Source organism: Microcebus murinus, chromosome 28 (genome assembly GCF_040939455.1).
Source record: "Microcebus murinus isolate Inina chromosome 28, M.murinus_Inina_mat1.0, whole genome shotgun sequence".
NCBI classification, from domain to species: Eukaryota; Metazoa; Chordata; class Mammalia; order Primates; family Cheirogaleidae; genus Microcebus; species Microcebus murinus.
Genome location: NC_134131.1, coordinates 4,253,960 through 4,281,549, shown reverse-complemented (window position 1 = coordinate 4,281,549; position 27,590 = coordinate 4,253,960). Strand labels below are relative to the sequence as shown.

Genomic DNA, 27,590 nt, shown 5'->3' with positions numbered 1-27,590 from the left:
CTGCCTCAGCCTCCCGGGTAGCTGGGACTACAGGCATGTGACACCATGCCTGGCTAATTTTTTTTTTATATATATATCAGTTGGCCAATTAATTTCTTTCTATTTATAGTAGAGACGGGGTCTCGCTCTTGCTCAGGCTGGTTTTGAACTCCTGACCTTGAGCAATCCGCCCGCCTCGGCCTCCCAAGAGCTAGGATTACAGGCGTGAGCCACAGCGCCCGGCCTAGCCTCATTTTCTTTAGGAGAAGAACCACACCCAGGTACCCTAAGTCCAGGTGGTCTGAATGGGGCTACCCCCATGTGCACAGCAGCAGCGCACACCTCCGCATCACAAGCCCGTCCAATCAGCGCGTTCCCTCCCTGTGGCCATAGCAACTGGTTTGGAGATGAACATCGAACCCAACATGGTCCACGGAGATTCGATCCTGGGATTTCAGCTGAGCCTATTGGGTAAGTGGGGAGGGGTTAGAGCTCTGCTTCTGGTAAATGAGAAACAGAGAGGGGGTGTCACCCTAGAGCTTTGGGACCACCTCACTGTGGTGGGGGGGGGTCTCAACGGCGAAGGAGACCAACCCAACAGAAACCAAAATGGAAGACCCACCTGCACCTACCCTGGTCCTTTTGGCTTCTAGAGTACATACATTCTTTCCCTTTGCTTAAGCCAGTTTGAGTGAGGTTTCATGACTTGCAATCAAAAGACTCATGAGAAAATCAGAAAGTCAAATTCAAGTTCTGCAGAAACTCAGGAAGAGGAAGAGCTCAGAGGTGTTTGCAATGGAGTAAAGAATTCATGTCTCTTCAGGGATCTGTAGCTAGCTGGCGAAACTACTAGAAACGAGTTTGGAAATGGCTAACGCACACATGCAAAAACCCAGAAAGGTGCTTCGCTCTGGCGTGAAGGGTGGCCATGCCTTTGGGGAGGGGCACACGTGGGCTTCTGGGGCCCGGGCAGGGTACAAACGCCAGCGCTGGGTGTTGGCCACAAGGCACTTATTGCAATACTGTTGTTTTTTTAAATGTACAGTGGACCCTTGGACAACTTGAACTTGAACCATGTGGGTTCACTTACATGCAGATTTTTTTTCAGCCAAACTCGTATGAAAAATACAGAGTGTGTGGGATGCAAAACCCAAATACAGGGAGGGCTGATGCTTCGGATATGCTCATTCCGCAAGGCTGACTGTGGGACTTAAGCAGGTGTGGATTTAGGCACACTCAGTGGGCCCTGGAACTAATCCCCTGTGTAGACCATGGGACGGCTGTGCGTGTACATCTTATACTTTTAGTAGAGGTTACAGATTTCCATTTTCTGAGGTTAAGAAACTTGCATAAAATCACAGAGCTTATAAATGGGGTATTAATACCACTTATTTCACCAGGTTGTAAGGATTAAATGAGGCAAAATATGTGAGGATTTTGCATCCTGCCTGACACACGGTGAGTGCTCGAGATAGATGTTTGATGTTGTTATAATAATAATAATTGTTTGGGGATGTTGGGAGGATTATATAAGATAATGCATATTAAACGCTTGGCACCATTTCCTGCATCTATGAAGTGCTTATTTTAATGTTTGCTATTACCATTTTTATCAGAATTGGCTAATATGTTTTCCTGGCCAACATCTCTTCTATACAAGCAGGTTATCCATGGTATTTGTTTGTGGGCTAAGCTTTTCTCTAGCATTCGGGCTCTTTTACAGCCTTTTTGTTTCGAGAATCTTCACAGTAGTGTAGCAAAAGTTTAATTTACATTTGTACTGTACAATATAGTAGTCGCTAGACACGTGCGGCTATTTAAATTTAAATTGATTGAGATTAAGTTAAATTTAAAACTTCATTCCTCAGTTGCACTACCTACATTTCCAGTGCTCTACGGCCACACGTGGCCAGTCATATTGTTACGAGCTGAATTGATATGAAATATTTTCCTCATTGCAGAAAATTCTGTTGGACTACACAGTGTTCCCTTTTGACTCTTTATTTTGAAATAATTTTAGACTCACAAGACATTGCAGAAATAATACAGAGGGTTCTCAAGCACCTTTCACCCAACTTCCACCAACAAAAGCATATTGCATAACCACAATTGTCATTGTCAAAACCAGCACATTGATGTTGGCATGGCACCCTTGTCTTTTGATCATAGCAAATGTGTTGTTGGGTTCTTAGTCTGTCTTAGGCATACTGTCATTTAATTCTCATAACAATCCTAGACTGCAGGTATTATTGTTATTACCTCCGTTTGCTTGATAAAAGGACTGAAGCTCTGAGAAATTAAATATCTTTCCTAAGGCTAGATAGACCATAAATGGCAGAGCTGAGATAGACTCCTCCAAATCTGGATCCAGACTCCGAAGGCCAGACCCACAAGCCTTTCTGCCTGTTTACATTTGCATCCTAATCTCTGGGTCGAGTCAGTGTGTGTTAAACTTGTACGGTTCCCGGTAGGGGGGAAAGGAGCAGTTGACAATAACCCCCAATGTATTCTGACAACGCATTGCTAAACCCCAAATGCGCTCAAATATTCAGCTAGTTGATCTTAATGTTTTAGAAAGATAAATAATAGCATTCAAAATATAAAGTGTACTACAGAGTAGTCAGATATTTTATACTTCAAGAACTCAGTTGATTTCGTGGCTCGTTATAATTTGGGGCAAACCTTCAATAATCAACGGTCACAGAGCAATATGAATACTTTTCAGAGGAATTGGAGACTTAACGAGATGAGCTGTCAGTTCAGGGAATCAGGTAAAGACTTTGAACACGGTAATGATGAAATGGTTTCTCTGCGAAGAATCCTCTGGTGCCACACGCAGGGTGCGGCACATGGTTGTCACAGCGCTATAAGCATGTAGCGGCAACCCAGTGTGTCTCTGGTGAGTTAAATCGCCCGTGTCCCCCCTTCCACCTCTCCCCCTCTCCCCCCTGCACACACAAGAACCAGAAGAGAAAGGAAACCAGGCAGAGTCATTTGGGACAGGACTCTTATGAAAACTTGGATGTCCCATCAAAAAAATACAAAGTCTGAAATCTACTGGTTTACACAAACTGGGTATACAAGGCGATCAATCTACACATCAGACTGGCAATTGATTAATTGTAAAATAACTGAATAACTGAAATCAGTTGATGCTGAGATAGATAGGATTTGGGGGGGTTGCATCAGCTTTTAGGAAGACGGGGAGCCCTATAGTCAGGGCTGAGTTCCAGCCCCGCCCTCCCAGCAAGGAAACCAGCTCTATGTGAATGAAGTATCTCAATGAAGTCATCTGTCTCTCTCCCCCCTCCTTCATCCCCAGCTATTATGATGGGGGGGGTGTCTATTAAACAGACAAACACACAAGAAAATGGAGGCAATAAGATCATAAAAGCACAATTACTATGGATCATTGGATAGGGCTTGGAAATACCTTCATTACGGCGAATTGCATCTTTCAGCCTGCAAACATTTTGGAAGGAAACAAATGAGAGGCGTTAGCAATTTGCCATTTAGGACTCTCAAAAGTGAGAGTTGATCTCACCAGAAAGTAATTTTCCAGCCCCCTGCCACTCAAACCTGCCCTGACTATCCTTTTTGCTAATTCACGGCCAAACATTGGTAACACAGATACATTTAGCAAACCCAAACTCTGGCAAACCTTGTGAAAAATAAATGACGTCAGTGGACAGCAGAAAAAGTGACTGCAATGACTTCACGTTCAGGGCAGGGATCTTCCTCAAAGTAGCCTCCTGTTTTTGGAAAATGTGTTTATAACTGTTTTATAGATGGATACCCGTAACTCAAACAGATGCCTGTATGGTCAGAAAAAAACTTGAAGTAGGAGTCGGGAGACCTATTGTCTATTCCCAGTCCTATCTCCTAGTTCCTATGAGATTAAATCTTTTGGACTCTCAGTTTTCTCATCTATAAACCAAATTAGATAAATTAGATTATCTCAGCATTCCTTGTATTCGATGGATGAACTCATCTGGGACTGGCCACGTACCCAAAACACTTATTCGAAACTTAGTGGGGTTCTTGTCAAGGCTTGGATGTGGCCAAGATAAGGAATTGAGATTTGCTCACAATTTTCTCCCTGACACATGCAAAAAGTGTTCTGTGACCAAATATTTTGGAAATGCTGGGTTGTAGCGAGTTGGGCTATTTCTTGTTGCAGAACTTCTCAGGGCCTTTAATGTGTTAATATAAATTGTGGCTCCGAAGAGGTCTCTATCTGATCATAAATTCAGTATTTTTCTAAGAAGAAATACTTGCTGGCAGGTGCTGTGCTAGAGTCCTCAGCCTCCAGCTCACTCTTCTGCCTAAAAAAGCAAGCAGGATGACTTTGGTAGGCCACTCACCTTATGAGAGCAAAGGTACCATGGCTCCCTTAGAACTATGTATGACAAATGAACCTGCGGCACAAGAACATGGATGGCTCATTTCCTTCCCCTACAAAAAAAAAGCTGCTCTTCTGTACCTGTTCCTCAGAAAATCCCCCTGGAAGGGAAAAATACCCCCCCAAAAAATAGATGCATGCATAGAATTGTACCTATTCTCTGCCATTTTGCTTTTAAGTCTTGATCTCTGAGTTGTTGAGAGAGAGAGAGCGAAGAGAGAGCATAAGAGAAAGCAAGAGACAGGTTTTAAGATGAGTGAAGAAAATTCACATCATAGTCTCTCCCTTTTGGTTATTGGCTACCTAAATTTTTTATGGCGATATTTAAGTAAAACATATAAATTCAAGAGGAAGTTGGAATAGTTAAGTATTTTGCATTCTGACCAACCTGAGTTGAAACCCAGTCCACTGCTCAGAAATTACTATGATTCTGTATAATACGATTAATTTCTTCAAATCATACTCTCCTTCATCTGTAAAAATAGGCATTGTGATAGTAGCTACCACATAGCATAAGTGGGATATTATATAAGACATATTGATATTTATTGAGTACCTACTGTGTGCGAAGCATAGAAAGAGGTAGCCTTTACATTTACATTTAGAAATGAAGATTTTGTAATTGTCTCTGCCTGTACATTTTGCGCCTATAAATTCCTATACCCAAGTGTCTTACTATTTCTTCCAAGTCCTTTCCCACAGTAAAAAAATAAATATAACTCAAATTTAGAGCAGAAAAACAAATTGTTAAATGAAATTTATTTGGATGGGCTATTAGCTAATAAATATTGACCTAAGATAATATCTGAGTAATTACCCAGCCCTGGTTTTTATCTTAAGAAATTTTTCTTCTTTTCTATATGAGACTTTTCTCTCTGGAAAGTTACCAAATATGCTACAGATTTGCATAACAATCTCTTCCTTTTAATGAAGTGCAAAATACATAAGCCATAGCCTTAAGGCTAAAAATAAATATTAAATACAGTCAGCATTATAATGAATACAACCTAAATCTTTTGGAAGCAAATGTTCATCCTGACCTGTCATATTATTTCAATGCATTTTGTACTAATTATTTTTTTAAAAAACTCTTTCTCTTGAATTAATATTTCAACTATTTAAAATTGGTAAACTTTATTGTACATTATCACTTGAATAGACCAAATAATTTTAGTGCCTCCCATAGACAATTGGCTTTCAAATGGAATCTTGGTGATTTATTTTTAAATATAAAGACAAAGCATCAGCATTGAAATAGATTAAAATAGATGTCTTATTTAGAATTATAAAAGCAATTCATCTTTCATATGTCACATTTAAAGTATGGTTATTATTTTAAAAAGATATTTCAGACTGATATTACGGGTTTGTTAACAACAAAAAAAAAAACAAAACCACTATGTAATAGTACAGTGATAAAAGATGAAGGGTGAAAAAACAAGGAGAATATCTATTTTACTTTTTTTGAATGCATCTAAATGAAAATCATTTGTACAAAGACAAATGAGACCCAGTCATGAAATTACTGGGCCCACCTATTATGCTATCATAATTAGAATTCATATAAAGAAGACACATACAAAAGGAAGTCCTCAAACAAGCTGGAATCACTTTTAAAACTAGAGGTTCCTGTAAAAGAGTCACAAAAGTTCTCTTCCTTTAGGTGGCTGAGAAAATGTTCCAGGTCTCTGATTCAAGACGGCAGACCAAGCACAGACTTGCTGCCTTCCTCCTCAAATCCCACCAACAGATATTTATTGAGCACCTACTATGTAACAGGCAATTAAAATGAAAGCACATACAACGAGGTGCACATGCAAAGAAAGGATCCATCAGCGAGCTGGAACTTGGGACAAATTCCCAAAACCCAGGAAGCGAATGAATTACCCCAGTCAACCACAGACAGCCTCAAAAGGACAGCCCCTAACAGGCCTAGGAAGAGCAAGTGGTAACAAATTTGCCCTGAGCAGCAGTAAGGAAACTTGGAGGCTCCAAACTTTCTGTCGAGGGCCACATAGTCAATAATTTCAGCTTTGCGGGTCACAGGGTCTCTCTTGCAAACACCCGACCCTTCCCTCCGGCGGGAAGGAAGTCGTGGACATTCTATAAACAAGTGTGCCTGTACCCTACTCAAACTTGATTTATAGGAACAGGCAGAAGGTGACAGCTGACAGTTTGCCAGCCCCTGATCTGAATTTTTTACCATTGTGGCTACATCATAGGAAATGGGCAAATGAAAGAATTTTAGGGCAAAACTGGCCAGGGTTTTGTCTCTAGCCCAGTGCCTCCTTCAATCAGCGATGCAAAGTGAATCATGGCATTTCCTACTCCACCCTTTACGTAACCCATGGTAAACTCTATGAGTTCTGCTTAAGTGGGTCAGCGCACTTCTCTACCTCTTTATTGCCAACCAGGGTAAGCAACAGAAGCCACCTGGACCCCTGCAGTGCCCTCCCATCAGCTCTGCTCTCAGCCACCTTTCAATCTATATTTTTTTTTGCAGTTTGTTCAACCAATATTTATTGAGTGCTTACTATGTGCCAGGCACTGTTCTGGAGATAAATCAGTGAACAGAACAAATTTTTTTAAAATCCCTGATCTCCTGGAGCTCAGATTTTGGTGTATGTGCAGGGCAGGTGCAGCAAGGCAATAAACGATACACATAATATATAATAGAATATTCTAGAAGGTCTCGCGTGCTATAGGAAAAAGCAAAATATAAAAAGGAGCACAATAAAGGGGGTCTGGAGTGCTGGGACCATTGCAAATTTAATTAGGATGGTCGGGATAAGTCTCCTTGCAAAGCAGAGGTTTGAGCAAACACTGGAGAGGAGGGAGTCAGCCATGGGGCTGTCTACTTGGGGAAAGAGCAATTCTGACAAAGTGAGGATCCAGGACAAAGTACCCCAAGGTAAGAGCATGCCCAGTGTGTTCTAGAAAGCTCCAGGAGGCCAGTGTGGCTGCAGCAGAGCCGGCAGGAGGACAAAGGGTAGTTGTAGTGATAGATCAAGCCAAAGAGCTTAAGGTCTCCATGAGGGAATCATCGAGAAACCCCTGCAGAGTTTTGAGCACAGCGTCTGACTTATATTTTTAAAAAATATCTGTGATAAGGATGTAAAGGGCCAGGGTGACCCTGGGAGGCAAGTCACGAGGTGACGGTGGGGACCGTAATCCAGGTTGGAGATGACAGAGGCTCAGAGGAGGAAGGATGGCCAGGACAGAGGGCAAAGCGGTCAGATACATTTTAATATAGTCTTTTATTTTATTTTGTATGTACTTGTATTTTATTATCATCCATTATGATATTACTATTGATATGATAGTATGTTGTATTTTCTATGTATTTTTGAAGGCAAAGCCAGCAAGATTTCCAGTGGGCTGGGCATCAGGCGTGAGAGAAAGAGAGGGTCAAGGATGACTTCAAGGTCATCCTCGGAAGGCTGGGGTTGCCTGCAACAAGAGGTTCGGGGCGGGGGGGGCCAGAAGGAGTTGGAACTCGGACATGTGGAGTCACATTGCAGTGAGGGTCTTCTCTGTAAAAGCTGCTTACGTCATGCTTGCCCGTTGTTGGGTTTTCCTTGGAACTTCCAGGACTGACCATGATAATGACCAAGATCTGTAGCACGGCCCATGCAAGTCCCCCCCGCCCCCAGTGGGTCCCTGCCACTCCTCTGGCTCTAGTACCAGACTCCTCTGTAGGTTCATTTCTTGGGCCACATTGGCTGCCCTCTGGTGGCATCTCAGACCCATGACTTTAAGGAAACCTTCGAGTTTCCTCGTGTGCTCTCTCGTCGTACCCTACATTCGTCTCCTGTGATCATGCAGTTGCACGATTACTTGGCTCCTGTCCTTCTTTTCCTGAAGAAGAGGCTGAGTCCACACCCGTTTGGCTCGCCACTGTACCCTCAGTGAGGCACACAGCACCTGGCACATACTAGGTGCTCAGTTAACACCATGGAATGAGTGATGGTTTACTACCCACCTCAAAGAAAATCTCAGCTTACACCATTTACTCTTTTTCAGAGTCTTTGTATAATTCTTGCATGAAGAATACTGAACTAGACAATATGCCAAGGAGATGACACATTATCATTTTATAATAATAATTACTAATATCATTCAAAGTTCATTAAGGAGTCCAAACCACAAATGACTCCTTTCGTATAGAACATGGTGCTGCTCACCAGATGTCTGCTTCTCTCCAGAAAACTACAGTGGGTTGCAGACTTGCACTGTCCATCTTCTTGAAGGTGAGATGTCATGTGACTTATTTGGTCACTGAAACGTCAGCAAAAGCAATAGGCATCAATACCAGGGAGAGACATTTATTTGGAAGCCCGTGTACAAACCTCTAGCTCTACCCACCTATCCCAGTTTTCTGTGGCTTCCATAAGAAATTACCGAACTGAGTGGCTTGAAACAAGAGAAATTTATTCTTTCATGGCTCTGGAGGCCGGAAGTCCAAAATCAAGGTGTCGACAAGGTTGTCCTTCCTGGGAAGACTCAAGGGAGGAATCCTTTCTTGCCTCTTTCAGCTTCTGATGGTTGCTGGCAATCCTTGGTGTTGTTTGGCTTGTAGATCACTCCAGTCTCCGTCTTCACATGACATTCTCCTCTGTGTGTGTGTGTGTGTCTGTATCCAAATCTCTCTCTCTCCTTTCTTTTATAAAGACACCTGCCGTTGAATTTAGAACCCACTCTAATCCAGTACGACCTCATCTTAAAGGTTGATTCCATCTACCAAGACCATGATTCCAAATTATGTCACACTCACGGGTACCAGGGGTTAGGACTTGAAAATAGCTTTCTGGGGGGCACAGTCTAGCCTACTGCACCACCCTACTCCGGCAATGTTGATCATCAATTATTCACCGAGCACCTGCTGTATGCCTGTCATTGTGCTATGCGCCAAGACGGACATATAGAAAATGAGACGCAAGGATCAAATCACAAGGGGTATACAACAATCTAATCGGGTGGGCAAGACAGGAAAGACCTCTATGGTATTGGCTGCAATTGTCAGGGGAGACCAAACAATGAGACTTAATAACAGGTAACCCTATCAGGGCTTCCAGTATGTTCCAGTAGGCACAGTGCTAAGCACTTTGCAGATACTATTCCCTTTAAATCCCATGGGGGTTGTACCCCATGAGGTTGACTCTCTTGTATTGCACCTTCAATTAACCTGAGCCTTGACAGTCTGCTAGCATAGGGTAGCCTGCACTCTGAAACACGCCACATTTGGTTCACTTCATACAGTTTTCCCTGGGCTGAAGCGATCATGTAGCAATATCAACGGGTTATCGCCATAAAATAGAACGAACTACTCCATTTCTATTTCATTGTTGGTAGGTTGGCCTTCTCCCCTAATTTATTTTTATGGGCTAATCCAAACTCATTCTTTCATCTTTCCCTTTATAACAACTGAAGTCAGACTTTCATCTACTAACTTGGCCAGGGACACAAAGATGGTATATCAAGAGTCTTCATTTCTGGTCTAAAGCATTAAAACAATTAAAGGCCCCAAAAGAAACAACATGAAACCAGCCCTATTTTCAAGTGCTTCCAACCTTGTTTCAAAACAGACTCATGAGGATTGTTTTCCAAACAGCTGTGTACAAAGCCAGCCACTTTTGAAACTGGGTTTTCCCTATGTAGACATATCACATTTTCTGTGCTTTGGAGAAGCAGGGAATACCCAAACTGGCATTCCAATAGTAGTGAATATGAAATAGACCATTTTTTTTAAAAAAGTCATAGGAATGTTAAAATCCATGTTGACTGGTTTTTGCATTTACCCGGCAGCATGCCCATGCTAGTGTTGGCATGGAGACTGGAAAAGGAAACTTTCCACAAGTCTGTCACTTGCTACTGTTTCCACTTATTCTACTGTGAGCCCAATTTTTTAACAATTTTTTTTTTTAAAGTTACAAAAGTTTTATTCCTTTTGTGCTTTCTGTCTCAGGGCAGTTCTCAAACATGAAAATACTTGGGGGAAAGGGTTTTTAAAAAAAAAAATCAGGCAAAGATTTGGGTTTCCAAAGATTCAGCTGTTTAACATTCAGATAATTGGCTGCCTTTCTCCCCCCCATATTTTGCCTGAATGCTTTGGCATGGGGGAGCCCCACAGCCTGAGAGTAGCTGCGTCTCCACTCTCCTGACTGCATTTATTAAAGAGGCTGGAAGATTTTTGCATCTGCTTTTCAACAGCTTGTGGCTCTTATGGGATCAGGGAAGCTAGAGAGGTTGGGGCTATTCAGGAAGAAATGTGGGCTTCCTAAAACTAGTCCGTGCAAGCGAGTTTGCTGTGGTCACACCTACATATTCTTGAAATCATTTCTATCCAAGGAAACCGGCTGAGATTCTTGGAGCCAGGCTAGGGTCAGAGACGGAGGGCACAGTTGTCATTTGCCCTCTCGCCGGACGCCGGGGACCCGGTAGAGGCTCAATTCATGGTTGCAGGTTTGCATGAATGAACGGATCCCAGTAACACCCTGTCGCGTCTCCAAGACAGACTGGAGATTTTCCGGGGGGGGGGGCTGCAGAGTTAGAGAGAGAGCCGCCCACCCAGAGCTTAAGGGGTGACAGGGTGGCCCGGGACAGCAGGCGCGCTGGTTTCCCTCTGGCTGCGTCCCGGACTGTCTGCCCCGGGCTGGGGCGACGCTGCCCGGGGAGGAAGGACACGTGTGTGGGGGGGAATCAGAGAGGAGGGACAGGGTCAGGAGCAGATGTGAGCCGAAAGAGGGGGCGTCTGAAATGAAAGAGGCACACAGGACTCCCGCAGCCGGGAGGAGAGACCCCTCCACGTCGCGGGGGAGGCGGGATCGGGGTGACTCTGCTCTGCCTTTGTCCTCCCCCTGCCTTCCTCGTCCCGTGCATGCTCCGTGTCTGTCTTTCCTGCCAACTTGTTCCACCGTGAGGACAGACCCGGTGGGGTGGCCGCACCTGGCGCGCAGCGGGCGGGCGCTCGGCGCGCACTTGCGGGACAAACGAGCCGGTGCGGGGGCCATCGTGGGTCCCCCGCCCCCATCTCGCCCGTATGTGGCCGCAGCTCGGGCACGGGGCGGGCGTCCCCCAAACATCTGCGGAGCAAATGATCTGGAAGTTTTCCGCGCTGAGCACGCGGAGCCCTGGAGAGCGGGGCAGCGCGGCGAGCACAAAGGCGGCGCGGGCGCGGCGCGTGCGGCCGGGGATGGCGCGGCGCGGGGGGCGCCGCCCGCGTGGCGCCGGGCCGGGCGGGCGCGTGTGCGCGTGGGGCGTGGGGCGTGTGCCCGCGCCGGGGCCCCCGCGCGTGCTGCCGGGCGGGCGGCGGCGGCGGCGGCGTGACTCACCGCGGGGCTCGCCTTTATAACGGCCGCCAGGCTCGCGGGAGCCGCCCGCCGCCCGCCCTGCTCCGCGCCCCGCCGAGCGCCCGGCCCGCGCCCCCGCGCCCGCGTCCCCAACGGCCGCCCGGTCCCGGGCGCCATGCGGAGCCCGCGCCGCGCCCCGCTGCTGCTGCTGCTGCTGCTGCCCGCGCTGCTGCTGCCGCCCCGCGCCGGCCACGCCGCGGTCATCACCGGGGTAAGCGCTCGCCAGGCCGGCGCACCTGTCCCCACGGCGTGCGCGCCCGCCGCGGCTGCGCCCGCCCCGGGCGGCTCGGGCCCGGGCCCGAGCTGGGGACAGAGGGACGCGGGGAGGGTCGCCCTGCGCGGGGACACCTGCCCCGCTCGCCACCGGGCGCCCTGGGCAGGGTGCCCTGCCCCAGGAGCAGCAGACTCTGGGCACGCCGGGCGCGTCCGGGGAGAAAAAGTGACAAGAGTGTCCCCTCGCCGCCTCCCCTCGCTTGGTTCGTCCTCGGCGCCCGCGGCCAGTGTTTGGGCTGGTTTTCTGCTAAGCTGAAAAGAAGTTTCTTTTAAAGTCTTCTCGAGCACTTTTGGAGGCGCGCCAGCCTCGAACCTTCGCCCCCGACGGCCTCCCCGGCTGCGCGGGCCAGCCCGGCGCCCCAGCCCCGCGGGCTTGGTCCTGCGTCCCGGGCTCTGCTCCCCGCGGCCTCGGGAGACCCTTGCAAAGGCCACGAGTGCGCTCTGAAAGGCGACCGTGGGCGCTTCCCCCTGGGTCCCGGGGCTGTTTCCCCCCCCCAGCGCCCCGAGTGAGGTTCTCCCTGTACACGCTTTTAATTCCTAATTGCTGCAAAAAGCACGTCCAGTGCCCCAGTGTCATTATGGAGTAGGTTGCTATCAGATGCTGTTTAAACTCAGAGAAGGCGTCCTCATCGTCTTTGTAAGTAGGAGCCAGTTCATTCCTCTCCTACTGCCAGCGGTTTTCTTTGTGTGCGTATGAGGAATGAGTTTTTTTGCAGGACCAAATTTAAAAAGTCTAGTTTACATCGAGGATGCAAAACCATTGCCATTTCCTGGTTGGTCGGCTGCTTTCCTCTTTTTCCTTAAGTAAAGAATTATTTTACAGCTTCATCAAATGACTTGAGATAGCTAGGTTGTAGTCTTATAGGATTGCATTATAGCATTTAAATAAAATGTCTATATTTGAAATGATGATACATAGTGAAAAAACTTTAAAGGAAATGCCATTCTCTTGAGAAAATAACACTCTATTATCTCTATATTAGTTAATAGGTTTAGAGCACTTTGAAAGTCTTGGTGCCATTGCAGCATTTGGTAATACCCAATAGATACTGAATTATAGGCTTTGTGGTATTTATTAGAACAGAGAATTTTTTTTTTCTTCTAATTACTTGCATAGCTTTCTCAGTAGCTAGCTGGAGTGGTTGGGGAAAAAAAAAGTTTTTACAGGTTTTTCTAATACATGAGAATTGAAACATAATTGCATTTTTCCCCCCTTCTTCCCCTGCTGGTTCATTTTGAATTTCTCCTAATCCTCTGAGCCAAAGGTTCCTTTGCAATATAAGTATCTTTTTGTTCCATTCACATGGCAACATTATTTGAATAGATCTGCAATGGGTTAAGGAGGAAGGCCATTAGGAAACAGCTGTCCAATTAAAGATATATAAACCTATACAATTCTTTGTAAATTTTCGAAGAACTGAAGCTTTTTGTTACAAAATGAAATTCTATCACATTAGCTGTTTATCTGTTAGAGAGGTTTAGACTGGGCTTAGTATATAGTTATGTGTGCTGTTTTTGTTGTTTTAACTCGGTGTTACAAAAAGAGAATTAAAAATTTTTCTCTAAAGCAACATGGTAATAAAATGTGGTTATGTGTACATGACAGGAACCATCTGGACTCAAATGAAAAACTCAGTAACTTATCTAGATATATTGTCTATAGCTGTGGTCCCCAACTCCTCAACCCCACCCCCAAGCCACCCCCCAACTAGTACTGGCTGGATATTTGATTGTTTTATAAAAAGAGCTATGGGGCCTCAGAATTCAGGGTATTGAGCATCTGTTGAAATAAAATACTAGTTAAAACATCCTCCTTAAATGTATAGTTTTTCTGGTAATGGATGTAGGTATTTTGAAATTGGTTTATATGTCCGTGTAGATTTGTTAAAACCATATTGGAAAAGATCACCAACTAAGACATCTCATTTGTGGAATATAATGGGCATGTCACATATGTGATTTTTGGTATTTCCTTTGGAAAATGGAAATGTTTAGATGTTGTCCTATAAAATGCAGACACCCCAAGATGAAAATTGTAGTTTTTACCCAGATCCTTATTTTAAATAGACTAAGAAAAAAATTCGAATGAAGTAAATAAACTCTAAAGCAAGATAGTTGGTCACTTTTAATGAAAAATAATGATCAAAATGGGCCATATATTTGTTTTGAAAGTTATGGATGCTCCCCAAAACTGAGAACTTTGAAAGACTGTTTTAGTTTTTTCCAATAAGTGTACATTTGTGCCTGAAAGACAGACTTTTTAGTTTCTTACATATATATACAGGATGTTTTTAGCTTATCGCTAGCAAAACAGATTACTGCATAGTGTGACAACAAAGCATTCTACTTTTCGTTGATTCTGGGAAAGAATGATAGTTCTTTAGATCCATTTTCATGCAAATAAATTTAGACTTCATTATTTATTTCTATTTAGTAGAGTATGGAAATTCCTGTATAGTCGATTCTTTAATTATAGATATTTACAAATTTTATATTTGGAAGCAGGTGCCTTGAGTAATTGCTGTTGATCATTGCACCTGTCACCTTCATTTCTTAATCCGATGTATTTTATAGGATAGTCCACCTCATTTGGTAATGTACACATATCTATATCCTAAGCCAATAATATCCTCTTTGCAGCTTCTTTACCTGAAAAAAAGAGTAACATACCAAAGGCCAAAGTCTTGGTCTGTCCATTCTTAATCTATGAGATTTTTTTTTAAAGAGGAAATGGTGAAAATCAAATCAGTGTTGTGAGAAACATCAAGTCTCATGAACCAAAATGCAAATGTTAGAAAGGGAAAATGGGCACTTTTAAAATTTACATCAGTGCCTTTATGAGTCTAGAGTGTTTCATGCCAGATTTAGAGACCATTTAAATCTCCTTTTTAAACTGTGCCCAATGTATTCTGCAGTTAATAGTCATAAAATCTTGTGAGTCAATTTACGTAGTTCCTAATGGCTATGTGTAGTGTAAGACTAATATACTTATTCTTCAAGTTCGAAGCCAATTCAGCCACAAAGCACTAGAAAAAGAGAGCTGATTTTGTTTTCTTAAAAAATCTTATGTTTATTTGAGATTTTCATTATCCGGGGGCTATTATTTCATTCAGTTTTGAAAAACTGGAAAAATCTGATCAGATTTTATTATAGATTTGTGCAAACAAATGGATATTATAGTTCTTTTTTGATATATGCAATTATTAAAAGTCATAGCGTTTGGATATTTGAAGAGCATTTTCACTGCTAATTTCAGATCAGGGTCCTTCGCCCGAGTCTTTCCCGCTACCTGCATTTATCTGTTTGTTTGTTACGTTTCAGGCCTGCGACAAGGACCCCCAATGTGGCAGAGGCATGTGCTGTGCTGTTAGCATCTGGGTTAAGAGCATAAGGATTTGCACACCCATGGGCAAACTGGGAGACACCTGCCATCCCCTGACTCGTAAAGTTAGTATACGTGTTCGTGTTCGTGGTGTTTCTCTCGTGTTGCAATAACTGAACTCCAAGCAAAGCCCGTATGACATGAAGACCCCCCAGTCACATGCTTGAAATTGGAAGTCGGGGAAAGAGGACAGTGGAAAAACCACCCCCTGCCTTCTCTCCCCTTCCATTGCAAAGAATTGCTTCCTCTACCATCCTTATGCAAGGGATCATTTTCATATCACTGCTCTCCTGGCATTAGAAACATATTATCGAAGTAATGTCTTCTAACGCGAATCCGTTTAAAAATTATTTAGAACAAAAATATATATTATGTTCTGGCATGCTTCTCGGCAGAAATTAGAGTATGGAAGTCCTCGAAAAGACTTTTAGGCCGGGCGCGGCGGCTCACGCCTGTAATCAATCCTAGCACTCTGGGAAGCCGAGGCGGGCGGATTGCTCGAGGTCAGGAGTTCGAAACTAGCCTAAGCAAGAGCAAGACCCCGTCTCTACTATAAATTAGAAAGAAATTAATTGGCCAACTAATATATATATAGAAAAAATTAGCCGAGTATGGTGGTGCATGCCTGTAGTCCCAGCTACTCGGGAGGCTGAGGCAGGAGGATCGCTTGAGCCCAGGAGTCTGAGGTTGCTGTGAGCGAGGCTGATGCCACGGCACTCACTCTAGCCTGGACAACAAAGCGAGACTCTGTCTCAAAAAAAAAAAAAGAAAGAAAGAAAAAGAAAAGACTTTTAACGTTAGATCTCCTGATAAAGCAGAAGAACTTAAGCTTTAGCTTTTGTCTTTTCAGAAAATGGTCAATCACACCGTTACACCTGTATCTAATCTGAAAGTTCTGTGTTTAGACTCTATACCTACAGGATACATTGTTCACAAGCTTGGAGATTCACGATACTTAATTTTCTAATTTGCTTTATTATCTGGCAGCTAAATATCACAGTGGCCTAAACAGCACTTTTGCAAAGTTGTCGGGTTGCAGGGTTGGATGGGGCTTTAGAGGTTGTGTCCCCAAGGGTGGCATACTCACCTGCCTGCAGGGGTCGGGCAGGGGGCAGGCTCGTGTTCCATCTGGAAGCAGGTAGGTGGGAGACAGAAAGGAGCAAAGAAGTGTGTGCAGCTGGAGAACTCTTGCACTTCACATTTGCAAACTTTTGGAAGGCAGCCATGCTAACCACCATGCCACCAACGCCTCGGTCAGATGGAAAACTTTTGCAACAGAGAAGAGTCTCAACAGAATCCCCCAGGAATGCTAGCTTGCAGGCCTTGCTCTATTCCTGCCCCCCCCCTCATTTCAGCCATGAGTAAAGTGTAGTCCAGAGGCACTGAGAGAAATCCCAGGCCTAGGCCAGGTAGCTTGTTGGAGGCAGAATTCAGTCAATAGCGAATACGCATTGCATATGCTCATTTTAAAACAGGTCAAATATTTCCAAAGCAAACTGAATTCTATGTTCGACCTTATTTTTTCACATGTGATTTAGGGTTTTAAAACTGTAATAGAGCCAAACCTCTTTCCTGTACTCGGAAGTCCCAGATCACAGTTCACATTTTTTACCTTCTTGGAGCAAACAGAATGAAGGAGATTGTGGCCCATTGCGTTAGGGTTAGCTCCATGAGCTAATATGGGTTCCAGTTGTTTGGGTCCATCTGCAGACTGAGTTTGCTTTTGGCTTTCCTGTGGTTGCCTTGTGAAATGCTTCCTGTTACGTTTAAACCATTCCGCTTCATGGTTTTGCCACACAAGACTGTGCTGTCTTTTGTTTTGTTTTGCTTTGCTTTGTTTTTGAGACAGGGTCTCACTTTGTCCCTCAGGCTAGAGTGCAGTGGTGTTATCATAGCTCACTGCAACCTCAAACTCCTGAGCTCAAGTGATCCTTCTGCCTCAGCCTCCCTCCTGAGTAGCCAGGACTACAGGCATATAGCACCATGCCCAGACAATTATTTTTTAACTATTATTTTTTTTTATAGAGGCGGGGTCTTGCTATGTTGCCCAGGCTGGTGTTGAACTCCTGGCCTCAAGCAATCCTCCTGCCTCAGCCTCCTAAAGTACTGGGATTATTGGAGTGAACCCCCATGCCTGGTCTGGAAGTATCATTTTAAAACATGATATGCACCATTTTTTCTTGGACATTTTAAGACAGAAAAAGGTTTTCAACTGCTGTTAGTCATGTGTCTCGATGCCAAGCCCCCCAGAGGAAGTTGCCCTGGCCCAGCCGACTTTGGCATTGAGCTCAGTTTTATCATCACCCTTATTGAAATGTGAGTCACATTTTGTACATTTAAGTCATTGCCTCTGAAAAGTTTCCTCCTAACCTCCTCCTTTGAGGATGATGCTGTTTGTATACAGCGTTAGCATACATACACGTGCCCCAAATGCTAGAATCAATCACGCAGCCTGTTTGCTAAAACAGCAAAGGTAGAGTGGTACAGTCTGTGGAACTGTGCTTGTGTTAATAAGAATAATAGTCGCCAGGTGTTAAATGGTAGGATGTGCACCAGGTGCTCTGTATTTAAATGTTAGGCGTGCATTTCTTATTTACCACTCACACCGAGCCTGTGAGGTAGGTTCACTTTGTCATGTTGCATATACAACATTAAGTCCCCGAGGACTTCAGTCACTCGTTGAAGCAGCACAGGTCGAAGGTCAGACAGCAGACACCAAACTTCACTTCTGTCTGACACCCCGTTATGCATGTGGTCTGAATGACCACACTCTTCTACCTCCACGAAAGCAGTCCCTGTGTTTAATTCTCACCTTTTTATTTTTAGTCCCATTAACCAAAACTGGTTGGTGTGGATAACATTGACAAAATGTTGACTGAATGAGTAATAACAGTTCAGACTGGGAATTTGTGTCACACAATAGCTTTGACGAGTTTTCCAAGTCTGAGATATTTAAAAAGGGAACCAAATTTTGTCCCCCCCCCGGTTCCTAGATAACTTCAAGTTCAGGTTGAATGCAACGTCAGTTCTGAAAGTAAACAAAATCCATCTTCTCTCAGAGACCCAGGTCTATCTCTAAGGGCTTTATTTTTATCGTGGGTCTAATAATGAAATCTTTAGATAATAGATTATGGTTTTCAGGGTAAAATTAAGTGATAAAAGAATGGAAGTATTTATCTTTTTTTATAAGGTTTTATGTGAAATTTTGACTTTTCTCCATTCAGATGCCTCCTTGAAATATATTTCTGGAACTTGATTTTACAGCTTTTCGTGTTGGTTGCTTTTCTGTAATAAGATATGTTTTCAAAGGTTATTTGATAACCTATTTTAACAGTAGGTCTGAGAGTTGTTACTTATTTCAGATGAAATTAACCTATCCTGGAAAGAATCTAGTTTCTTCTAGAATATCTCTCAACTATCTCTCAAATATCTCTTCAAAACAACTCAAAAAAAAAAAAGTCTCTCACAAATATATTCTTGTGAACATTATGAGTAGTGTTCAGCTCAGAAGTTTAGTTCTGTTCGGTTCAGCAGTATTCAGTATTCAGAAGTTTAATGGCTCATTAGTAGACAGTGAAAATGTAGACATCGAATAGAAAATTCTTTTCCCATTTTGTTTTGGCTTAGTCATCACTAGCCACGGAAATCTGTTTTTTTGGGGGTAAAGTGAACAGTTTTGATGAATGATAGAACTATAGGTAGGATTTGATAGCCACTGAGTTTAGTTTAGTGTTTTATTTCAGATACATCAATTAACTTGAAGAGTTTATGGTCACTGGTAGGCTTGTTTCATGATTGTACAGTTTTTAACTTTATATTTGATAATTTTAAAATAGAATAAAATATGTAACTCCAGCTAGGAAGAATAAGATACATATTTTCTAAACACGTTTTTAAGCAAATAATAGTTTTAGCAGGTATCCATTTTTAATAATTAATTTTTTTTTTTTTTTTTTTTTTTTTTTTTTTTTGAGACAGAGTCTCGCTTTGTTGTCCAAACTAGAGTGAGTGCCGTGGCGTCAGCCTAGCTCACAGCAACCTCAAACTCCTGGGCTCGAGTGATCCTTCTGCCTCAGCCTCCCGGGTAGCTGGGACTACAGGCATGCGCCACCATGCCCGGCTAATTTTTTATATATATATCAGTTGGCCAATTAATTTGTTTCTATTTATAGTAGAGACGGGGTCTCGCTCTTGCTCAGGCTGGTTTTGAACTCCTGACCTTGAGCAATCCGCCCGCCTCGGCCTCCCAAGAGCTAGGATTACAGGCGTGAGCCACAGCGCCCGGCCAATAATTAATTTTTAACAATTAAGAATGACTTGCCAAATCATGTCTCTAGGAAAAGCTTTCTGCTTAATGAAAATCTATATTTTAATTTCTACTAATACCTATCCTTTTCGAACTTTATATAGAAGATTGGCCATTTGCATCTCATTTTGCTTAATGCTTGGCTTTGGAAGCTTATAATTATGTGATTAATACTTTAATTTTTATTGCTTATTATTTCATGAATTTTTTCTTTTTCTTTCTTTTAGAAAGCAGAGTCTTTCTCTGTTGGCCAGGCTAGAATACAGTGGCGTCACCATCGCTCACTGCAACCTTGAGCTCCCAGACTCAAGCACTACTTCTGCCTCAGCCTCCTGAGTAGCTGGATCTATAGGCACATGCTACCATGCCCAGCTAATTTTTCTATTTTTTGTAGAGATGGGATCTTGCTGTGGTGGCCAGGATGCCCTCAAACTCCAGGCCTCAAGCAATACCCTTGTCTCGGCCTCCCAAACTGCTAGGACTACAGGCATGAGCCACTGTACCCAGCCCTAAATATTTTCAGTTTAAACAACTGTGTTTCTTCCAAAAAATCTTGTTTGTAAATTTTGTTCCACTTTTTATGTAAACATTTTTAGCACTAATTTTCTTTTCTTGTTTTAACTTTAAAACTTGACCAATACATTTTTCTTTTCGGAAGTAAAAAAAAAAAAAAAAATCAAATAAAACCTGAGTCATGGCCAGGCATGGTGGCTCATGCCTGTAATCCTAGCACTTTGGGAGGCCGAGGTAGGAGGATCGCTTGGACCTGGGAGTTTGAGACCAGCCTGGGCAACATAGTCAGATCCCATTTCTATAAAAAATTAAAAACATTAGCCAGGCACAGTGGTGTGTACCTGTAGTTCTAGCTACTAGGGAGGTTGAGGCAAGAGGATCATTTGAGCCCAAGAGTTCCAGGCTACAGTGAGATATGATTACACCACTGCACTTCAGCCTGGGCAACAGATGGAGAACCTGTCTCTTAAAAAAAACAAAAAACAAAACCCGGATCTTGTTTGTTTTTAAAAAGCTATTGAAGATTATTGGCGATAAAACATTTTAAACATAATTATAATTTCAGAATATGAAATTAAAATTTCTTAAAATAATATATAAATAATATAATATAATATATTATATTATATGTTATATTATATATTATATTATATATAATATAAAATAATATAAAAATTTTATATTTAATATAAAAATTTTTTAAATTAGTTAATTTTTTTAATTTAAAATTTAAAATTTTTTAAATTTTTAATTTTTTAGATTTAAAATATTTCTTAAAATACTAACATATAACTCATATAACTAAAAAAGAATTAGTGAAAGATGGATAGAAGAAAGCAAAATATGCCAACTTCCTCATCTTTCCTATCATAATATCAAGAGCCACTATCTACATTGATTTCTTGGCATAACGTGATAGCCGTGGTTACAGGTTCAAATTGGCAAAGAGACTCACAAGACATAAATATGCTTGAGTCTAATGCAAGTTTTCTCAACTTTGGGACTCCATGCATTTTGCCCGGTTTCTCCCTACGGCGACATCTTGCATGACTATAGCACAATAATAGCGCAGGCAAGATACTGACGTCAACACAGTGGGGATACAGAAGATTTCCATCGCTACAAGTGTCCCCCACACGGCCCTTTCATGAGTGCTATTTTCTCTTTAAAAGTGCTGCAAACGGATAAGAATTGTTTTTTTTTTTTTTCAAGAGTGCTGGACGTTCTGCCGTGGTAACTTCTAGAATTTGCTGTTTGGAATTCCAGGCTATTAGAAACTTTGGCTTGAGTACTTGGTTTGATTCTTAAGTAAACCGTCAAGGGTGGGCCGAATGGTTCCAATATGCATCCTCCGTGAGCACTCCCTGGTGGGTTCGTGCCCAGGCGACACCTGCTGGCTCTGTCACACGGTGCGATTAGATGCCAGGAGTGCGCGGGCCGGTCGAGGACCCGGCCAGCATCAACGGAGCGCGTGACGTCAGACATCTCGGTTTTCGTCCCTGGGGGCTCACAGGAGTGGCAGGTGGAGGGACATTGCCATTCGCCGGTGCAGGCGGAGTCTGGAAGGAGAGACACAGACCGGATCATGAAGAAATGGATGAGAAAAGGGCACCCAGGGACTCAGGGACCCCGGCGCAGTCCGATCACTGTCTTAAGGTGGCCGAGGCTTATCCAGATGGGTGTCTGTACCGTCCTGCCGCCCTCGATAAGAAAAGGGATACGAGAACTTCGAAAGGTTTCTCGAGAGCAGGTGGCCTTGCGCCCACGTTGCCAGGCCCTCCTGGGCCCGAGAGTGGCCGGCCCGAGCCAGGGGCGAGCGAGGCCTCTTTGGGGGTCATGGCACATCCAACTGTGTCCCCTCTCTGAGTTTGGTGGCCCTGGGCCTCCTCTGTGCCAGGGGGAGGGGAAGCCTCGGGACCGGAGATGGTCGTCCGGTGGTCCACGGGCCTCCGGGACAGTCTGTGCAGGGGGAGGGATGGGGCGACAGGTGACAGGCATCGAGCAGATATTTTCTTGAGCGCCTTCTGTGTGCCAGGCCAGGGGCCACGTGCTCGCACATAAAACGGGCACAGTCCCCTCCTCAAAGAGCCTGGAGTCTGGGCATGGCGGCACAAAGAGAACAAAATCCAGGAGGGAACAGGGCCAGGCTTGACTGCCAGCACTTTTGCCTTCTAGCTGGGTGACCTCGGCTGGACGTGTCACTTCTCCTGGAGAGGAAGCCCCTTAGCTTGTCTCAGAACAGGGCGGAAAATCAGGCAGGCAGGCTTAGGGTGACACTCGTACCCCACGGCACCGGTGGCAGCTGTCTGGGTTCTTTTCCTGCTGCTGCTTTCGAGGCGCGGGCAGCCCCAGGCGACAGGCCACAGCAGGCGTCCTCGAACTGCGGCCCGTGGGCCACATGCGGCCCGCCGAGGACATTTATCCGGCCCGCCGCCCGGTGTTTTTGTCACCGCTGCCTGTCCTGCTTTGCAGCCGACTGTTCCCCGGCCCACAGTGCGCACTCTCCAACAGCCTGGGGGACAGTGATCCGGCCCCCTGTTTAAAAAAGTTTGAGGACCCCTGGGCCAAAGCGTGATCACAGCGTCACCCTGCAGAAAGCACAAAACCGTGGGGCACCGTGAGGGCACTTAGGCGCAGTTGGCGCTCGCTCATTGGTTCCCTGTCCTTCGTCATTAGAATGTGAGCTCCCTGGGGACAAAGCAAGGGCCTTCCCTGTTCTGTCCCTCGCTGCACCCTCAGCACCTCAAGTAGGGCCTGATGTGTGTGTAGGTGACACCCAGCAAATACCTGTTGAATGAGTGGATAGAAGAAACGCCCTTGGTGGCTCCCGTCTGTGACGGTTTGTCACGCTTGTCGAAGGTGTGCTTTATTTCCTCGGGGCTCCTTTTGCTTGGAGCTCGGTGCCTGTGACAGTCTTTCTCAACCTTGGCACTGCTGACGTTTTGGGGCCAGGTAATTCTCATTCGCAGAGGGGCTGTCCCCTACATCGTAGGGCATTTGGCAGCACCCCTGGCCCTGACCCGCCGGAGGCCTGGAAACCCCTCCCCGCTCCCCCAGTTGGACCACCAGAAAATGTCTCCGGACATGGCCAGATGTCCCCTGCATGCAGAGTCCCCCCGGGTGAGAACCGCTGGTCCGTGCAGTAGTGCCGGGCGTGGTGAGAAGGAACCTCTCCAAGTTCTGAGGGTCAGAACGGGTTATCGGGGTCACCGACTGTCACTTCTGACTCTATCCCCTTATAATTGCCTGGGCCCAGCCAGCTGCACCCACCTCCTCTGATGCACCCCTGGTGGCAGCCAAGGAGCCAGCCCTCAGCGTCCCCCTCTCACTCACACAGTGACAGAACCATTCTGAGCCCAGGTCTGTGGTCAGCCGAGGGCCGGCGCGCCTGTTTGCGGGCACGGTCGTTAGAACCCGGGAAGTCGCGACGTGTCACAGAGGCAGAGGCTCGGGTGGCTGGGCTGTGTGTCACGCTGCCTGTCCAACACACACACACACACACACACACACACACAGACACACCCTGCCCCCTATTGCTGCTCTTTCTGCCCTTTGTATTTATTGATCTCAGTCATCTCCCTGGCCCTTCCAGAACCATTTTGGAAAGGGAAGGCAGGAAAGAAGAAAGAGGAAGACAAGGAAAAGGAAAAAGGAGGAGGTAAGAAGAATGTGGGCGTGATACTGCCGAAAGATAGACCCGGAATAATTAATTAGCCTTTACGTTGTTGGGCCGCCCTGGAGTTGGGTCCAGTTCAACCCCGAACTAAGGTTAGAATGGTTCTGCCACTGTCTAGAGATGGGCTTAAAAATATATATATATATAATATATTATATATAATATATATTATATATATAATATATATAATATAATATATAATATATATAACATATATAATTATATATATATAAAGATATGTATATATATATAAAGAAATGTATTTGAAGGCATCTGGAAGGTGAACTCAGATTTTCTTGGAAGGACAGGTCGTTGGTGTGGGACCGTCTTTGGGCCATGTTGCACAGAAAATGCACTAGAATGACGTCGAACAAAGCGTGTGAGTTTGCAAGCGGGAAGCACACGTTCTCCGCCATACAAGAATCCCCACAAGAGGCATGGGTCTGTAACAGCTTGCCTCTCTCACGTTAGTCTGAATCAGTCATTCGCCATCATCCGGTGTCACTGGCTACCGCATGTCGCCAGGCCTGGGGTTAAAGATTTCTCCATGTAACTTGCAAGGCAGGCGGATGCTCAGGAAGATACCCCTCTTAGGGGGATAGAAAGCAATTTTTGCTCTCTTTCCTTCTGGAAAACACCCAGGTCTTGAGAGTGCTCCACTTGCCATTACGCTAGCCGCTGGTCAGCAACTCCTCAACCCAGCGTCGCTGGTGACAGTGGGCTGGGCTCTTTAGTGTGACTCTCTTCCCTGCTGGGTCTGCCTAGGCCATTTCTGCAAACCGAGCTCGCCTCCTTCCCTCATTTTTCCTCTGTTCCTTGTTAGATTTTTTTCCCCAGCGTTTTGGCTCTGGGCATCTGTGCTCACATGCACGAATCGTATGCATTGCTTATTGCTTGTGAGTTTATGTTTGCTCATTACATAGATATGGTCATGCCTACGGCGCCACGTTGTTAAGCAGTTCCAATAGCAGAACCCTGTAAAAAGAAAGAAAACGAGGAAAAGTAAAAGGTAGTATAGCTTGATGACTAAGACCTTGGTCTCTTTGGTCCAACTGGGAGCCAAGCGCCAAGTTTTAGATAACACGACCTTGAACAATTTGCTACTCTCTGTGTGCCTCACTCCCTCACCTGTAGAATGGGCATGATTTAAGCGTTTGCTATCTTTCCAACGTGGTTCTAAGGTTGGGAAAGGATAATATGACATGAGAAGTGCTGAGCATATTGCCTAATGGGTAGTTAACTCTTAATAAACACTAGTTATTGTTATTCAAAGATGGATCTCAAGAATCGTTTAGTTTTGTCTTGAAACATTTCCTGCTCTGACTCAGTCTTCTTTTTTTGTTTAGGTTCCATTTTTTGGGCGGAGAATGCATCACACTTGTCCATGTCTGCCAGGCTTGGCCTGTTTACGGACTTCATTTAACCGATTCATTTGTTTAGCCCGAAAGTAATCACTTTAGGGTAGAAACTTCAATGTGAATAGCCACACGATGTCTGTTAAAGTCTTACTTGTGATTGTGCCAAACAAAAAACCATGCCAGAGAGAAATGCTCTTGCTTCCTCGACTTTCTAAGTAACATTTTTACCTTTGATTTTTAAATGACGGGTTTTTGGTTTCGTTTTGTTTTATTTTTTTACTGCAAGGGAATTTTGGATAGAAATATAAAGTGTAAGCCATTATGGAACTGGTTCTCATTTCCCTGTTTCTGTCTTGGTTTGGTTTGGCTTTTTTTTAATGTCAATAACTTTCCCATTTTGACAAAAATGAGGAACGTAAGAATTTGGGATTTTGTTACAGAAAGATTTTTTTTTTCTCACCTCCCCTTCTGTGCCCCACCGCAGGTACACACACACCCTTTGGTGTCTTCCCTCCTACTCCTCGAAGGATATTAAGGCCCTCATTTTTTTCTTCTCCCTTTCCCTTCTCTCCTCTCTAGAATGTTACAGTGGAGGGTCTGTGTTTTTCGCTGGCAGAGTGACTGCCGAGATGCAAGCTTTTAGCCCGATGCAGTGGTAAGAGTGTTGAACTACACTCGCCACTCTCCTCTCCTGGGGTGGATGCTTCTAGAACGTCTCTAAACTCCTCTGTCCAGTGGACCTCAGCCCTGCTCTTTGGTATGAGAACACAAGGAGTGGAAAGCCAAACTAACTTAGCCCAGATTTCTAGATTTGGGTTTTTTTTCTTATCCTACACATAAAAGACTTCTTTTCCAATACAAATACTACATTTATTCCTTTTTCTTTTTATAAAGTTGGGTTTTTTTTAAAAAAAAAAAAAAAAAAACAACAATACCCCTAGTTAGAGATGTTCTAGGAAGCGTCGCTCAAAGAGGAAGTCTTGGTTTTACTCTGGCATACCACTAGTTACCATTTTTAAACTGGTATTAAATTGTAATTTAAACTTTATTTGTAACCGAAAGGTGGATTTTAATGGATTGTCTGACATCCTGCCGTTTGTACCTGTATCAACATTGCTGTGTAAAAAATTCTGTATCAGAATAATGACAGTACTGTATATCATTTGATTTTATTTTAATATTATATCCTTATTTTTTGTCACGATCGTCGTTGTCAGTTTTTATTACAAGCAGCTCTCCATACAGGCCGCACCCTAACGTGGGTAAAGACTCCAGGGTTGGTGAAACAGCTCTAACCGACGTGCACATTTTCATTTTGCATGCAGGAAAGTTCTGTTTTGTATGGATTTTTAAGGTTGTACAAACAATAAACAGTGCGAGGTGCTGGAGCACGAAAGAAAATGACACGGCACCCCAAAACTGGTTGTCACGAGGGATGGACTTGTGGGAACTCACTGCATTGGTTCCGCAGAGGGTGAAGGATTATGTCTCGTGGGTGGCCAGGCAGGCTGCTGGCCTGTCCGGTCCCAGCCATGCAGTGACGCCAATGTGGGCTGGCCTTGGAAAACCCACCAAGTATTGTAACTGGGTTCAACATCACAAATAAACAACTCGTGAAATGCGTTTAACTGACTCAACTTACCCATGCCAACCTACCAACCATTAAAAAAAAAAAAAAGAAAAATTGTTCTTTTTGTACTTATTTACTCACAGGGCTTACAATGGCACCTTGCATATAACTTTACCCCTTGGGCTATAACACGTCCCGTAAATGTATGGGGATTTTGCTGTACTAATTACCATACCTGGTCACCAAGAAGTTATTTTTGGCTCAGTTTAGTTGAAACATTCCTCGGTGAGTTTTTTGAAAAAAAAAAAAAAAATTAGACTTCGACAAGTGGAATCATGGGTCAAGAAACAGGCACTTTGGCAATGCTGCTAAATTTGTTTCTGTATAATGTTTGAGACATCCTTTTTCGGAAGTGGTGAAAGCTTAATTAGGGTCATCATCCATTTTCACCTAAGTTAGAAGACATAACTGACGCTTGTACAATTTTGCTTTTGCATATACCATACTACGTATACATAACCCAGTTAAAGGTATACCTATTGCTACGCCTACAGGAGTGGACTGCATGTACACAGTCAAGAAAATGAATGTGAAGTTTGTGTAGAAAATGAAGAACTCTACCCACTGACTCACTACCAATCCAAAAAAAGAAGTAGAACTTCGTCATTTGCTACCTTTCCCCTTGGTTATTATTTTTTATTATTTTTAGCGTACAGTTCTATTTTGTAATTGTTTTTGACTTGTTACCAAAATTAACACCTTTCACATCATTGTTGTTAAAA

General features: G+C 44.1%; 1 protein-coding gene across 2 annotated transcripts; it reads left to right on the top strand.

The window, feature by feature from the left end:
• Positions 1-11,738: 11,738 nt before the first annotated feature.
• Positions 11,739-26,858, top strand: PROK2 (prokineticin 2). Of its 2 annotated transcripts, XM_020284814.2 has the most exons (4): positions 11,739-11,941; positions 15,325-15,450; positions 23,797-23,862; positions 25,227-26,858. In XM_020284814.2, the coding sequence occupies exons 1-4, from the start codon at positions 11,846-11,848 to the stop codon at positions 25,329-25,331; spliced, it is 393 nt and encodes a 130-aa protein (XP_020140403.2). In that variant the 5' UTR covers positions 11,739-11,845; the 3' UTR covers positions 25,332-26,858. The 2 variants fall into 2 exon arrangements, with proteins under 2 accessions (XP_020140403.2, XP_075854662.1); XM_075998547.1 differs by lacking the exon at positions 23,797-23,862 and having other exon boundaries at positions 11,742-11,941.
• Positions 26,859-27,590: the final 732 nt, after the last annotated feature.